At 39.0% G+C, this 3,448-nt stretch overlaps 1 gene segment (V, D, J or C); it reads right to left on the bottom strand.

Moving 5' to 3' along the window:
- Positions 1 to 1,898: 1,898 nt before the first annotated feature.
- LOC114639697 lies at positions 1,899 to 2,427 on the bottom strand. The segment is given in 2 exon segments: positions 1,899 to 2,215; positions 2,330 to 2,427. Coding segments are annotated over 2 exon segments (363 nt in total).
- Positions 2,428 to 3,448: the final 1,021 nt, after the last annotated feature.

Genomic DNA, 3,448 nt, shown 5'->3' with positions numbered 1-3,448 from the left:
CCTGTTTAGGTTTCTAATTGTTTTATTTCAAGTTTCCTCTCAGTTTTTGTTTTCTTTATTGATTCTACTTCCACTTGAAAGTCCTGAACTGTTTTTTTTATTTCATCCTATTATTTGTTTGTGTTATCATAGATTTCTTTAAGGAATTTATTCATTTTCTCTTACAAGACCTCTACATTTTTATAAAGGAGCTTCTGAAGTCCTTGTCTTGACTTCAAATATATTGCATTTCTCAGAGCCTACTGTAATTAGGTTTCTGGGCTTTAATGGAGATATATTATCCTGTCTTTTATTGATTGTCTTTATGTTGAAATCTAGGTATCTGGGTTTTGGATCACTGTAATTCTCAGTGATGATATCCAGTCTTGTCTTTGTTGGATGTGTGTCTTATTCTATTCCTTGATTTCTGCTGCCCTCTCTGGTCCTTAAAAGAGTGTGGTGGCTGTTGGTTGCCTGGTGGTCTGACATGCTCCCCACTGCAGCTACTAGAGTTCCAGAAATAATGTGTTTTTTAGTACTAGATGTTGATATTTAGGCATGGAAATTAGCTAGAAGAATAGGGTGAGGGAATCCACAGTAGAACAGAAATAAGAATGTTCAGATCCTACTACAAAAGCCTATACTCAACAAAATTGGAAAATTTGGATGAAATGGACAATTTTCTAGACAAATATCAGTTACCAATGTTAAATCAGGACCAGATAAACCATCTAAACAGTCCCATAACCCCAAAAGAAATAGAAGTAGTCATTAAAAGTCTCCCTGCAAAGAAAAGTCCGGGACCAGATGGTTTTAGTACAGAATTCTATCAGACCTTCAAGGAAGACCTAATTCCAATTCTCTTCAAACTATTCCACAAAATAGAAACAGAAGGTACACTGCCCAATTCATTCTATGAAGCCACAATTACGCTCATACCTAAACCACACAAAGACCCAACAAAGAAAGAGAACTTCAGACCAATTTCGCTTATGAACATTGATGCAAAAATACTCAATAAAATTCTAGCGAACCGAATCCAAGAACACATCAAAACAATTATACATCACAATCAAGTAGGCTTTATCCCAGGAATGCAGGGTTGGTTCAATATATGGAAATCCATCAATGTAATCCACTATATAAACAAACTCAAAGAAAAAAACCACATGGTCATATCACTAGATGCTGAGAAAGCATTTGACAAAATTCAACACCCCTTCATGATAAAAGTCTTGGAAAGATCAGGAATTCAAGGTCCATACCTAAACATAGTAAAAGCAATATACAGCAAACCAGTAGCCAGCATCAAACTAAATGGAGAGAAACTTGAAGCAATCCCACTAAAATCAGGGACTAGACAAGGCTGCCCACTCTCCCCCTACTTATTTAATGTAGTACTGGAAGTCCTAGCCAGAGCAATTAGGCAACACAAGGAGGTCAAAGGGATACAAATTGGAAAGGAAGAAGTCAAAATCTCACTATTTGCAGATGATATGATAGTATACTTAAGTGACCCCAAAACTTCCACCAGAGAGCTCCTAAACCTGATAAACAACTTCAGCAAAGTGGCTGGATATAAAATTAACTCAAGCAAATCAGTAGCCTTCCTCTACTCAAAAGATAAACTGGTTGAGAAAGAAATTATGGAAATGACACCCTTCACAATAGTCACAGATAATATAAAATACCTGGGTGTGAACCTAACCAAGCATGTAAAAGACCTGTATAACAAGAACTTCATGCCCCTGAAGAAAGATGTCATCTACTTTCTGTTCTGCTCTGACCATTTATATGATTTTTGATCAGCCAGAGAAATACCGGGGCACACAGCCCAGACTGTGAGGAAAACTGGGTGATCCAAAGGTAGAAAAATCAGAAGTAAGGCTTCCTTTTGCTTCTCAGAGTTTGTGTTCAGCTCACCCTGTGGTTTCTGTCACTGTGTCATTCAAAGCACAGTAGTACACAGCCGAATCTGACTCCTGCACTGAGGCTTTCTGCAAGTGGAAGGACTTGGTTCCTTTATCATACGTAGCTTCAAAACCTCTGCTGCTTTCCTTGCTGTTGGCTGTTGTGACTTTCAAAAGGAGCTGTGGACCTTCTCCAGGATATTGAACATACCAGGAAAGAATCGGGTACCCTGTGGCTGAATAAGTACAGTTTATAAATAGGAAGTCGCCTTCTGAGAGGATCACTTGACTTTGTTTCTGGGTCACTGAGTCTCCGTGAGTCCTCCCTAGAAGAAGAAGAGCATAAGTATATCACATTAAGGGCAAATTTCATAAATGGTTAAATATATTCTAACATAGAAGAGCATCACAGAGTGCAAATTTTAAGTCACTTTACTTACCAATCATGAACAGCATCACAGTCACTAAAACTGGAGAAGAGTTCATCTTCAGTGTCACCAGAGTGATGCTCTCAATGCTCTCAATTTATCATTTCACATCAAGAAATGATAAATGACATCAAATGATGAATTATGAAGGTTATAATTCACACAGATAATAATCTTGTGTTATGAAACTCCACCCCCTAGTGGACAGAGACTAAACTAGGGTCTATTGCATATGTTCCAGAATCAGAAACGTGCTCCAGTTCTCAAAATCATTTGGAAGGCACGTGTCAGATCTCAATGGTCCCTCATCAACCTGAAGAGCATAAACAGTGGCCATTAGCATATTGACTGCCACCATTATTAGGATTCTACCTGGTATGAGACCGTTGCAGTAGAGCAACTGATAGGTTTTCTGCTTTGGTCTTTTCCATATGACAAATTGAATGACAAAAAGTAGATTTTTACCAATTTATTTTCACTGATCTAAATACATAGTAAAATACTATGTGGGTCTGGCTCAGACTTGAGAGCACTTGTTGCTCTTGCAGAGAGCCCAGGTTTAATTCCCAGAACACAAACAATGGTTCACAACCATCTATAACTCCAGTATCAGACGAACTTACTCCCTCTCTTGACCTCCATTGGCACTGGGCACACACACAGTACATAAATACAAATGCAGGCAAAACATTCTTGCACATAAAATAGAATAAATAAGGTTTTAAACTTTTCTCAAAAATATTGGAAAATTAAGTAATTATAAATCAGCCCTATGAATGTGTAATTATTACAATCTGCTCTTTTTTACTATCTAGAAATTTCAGGACTTCCGGTTTGGGCCTGAGCATAGACCAGGACACAGGCGGCAGCTCCGTACCCAACCCCAGAAAACCGAGAGAAACAGGGACTCCCAGGAGCTTGAACTCACGCAGCATCCCAGGTAAAAATGAATCACCTGTGATGCCTGCTGTTAGAAGTTCTAATCCAGATGGGCCAGAAGCCAGGATCCTCGCCCTTACCCTCACCCCCTACCTTTTCCCACCTGCACAAGGTCCCCTGAAGCTTGGCAACTGCAAGATCCTGCTTGACAACTGCAGATAGACTCAAAGCAGTGTATCATATCATCTGAAG

Source organism: Grammomys surdaster, unplaced genomic scaffold (assembly GCF_004785775.1).
Source record: "Grammomys surdaster isolate TR1022 unplaced genomic scaffold, NIH_TR_1.0 125750, whole genome shotgun sequence".
Lineage (NCBI taxonomy): Eukaryota > Metazoa > Chordata > Mammalia > Rodentia > Muridae > Grammomys > Grammomys surdaster.
This window is presented reverse-complemented; position numbering and strand designations above follow the sequence as displayed.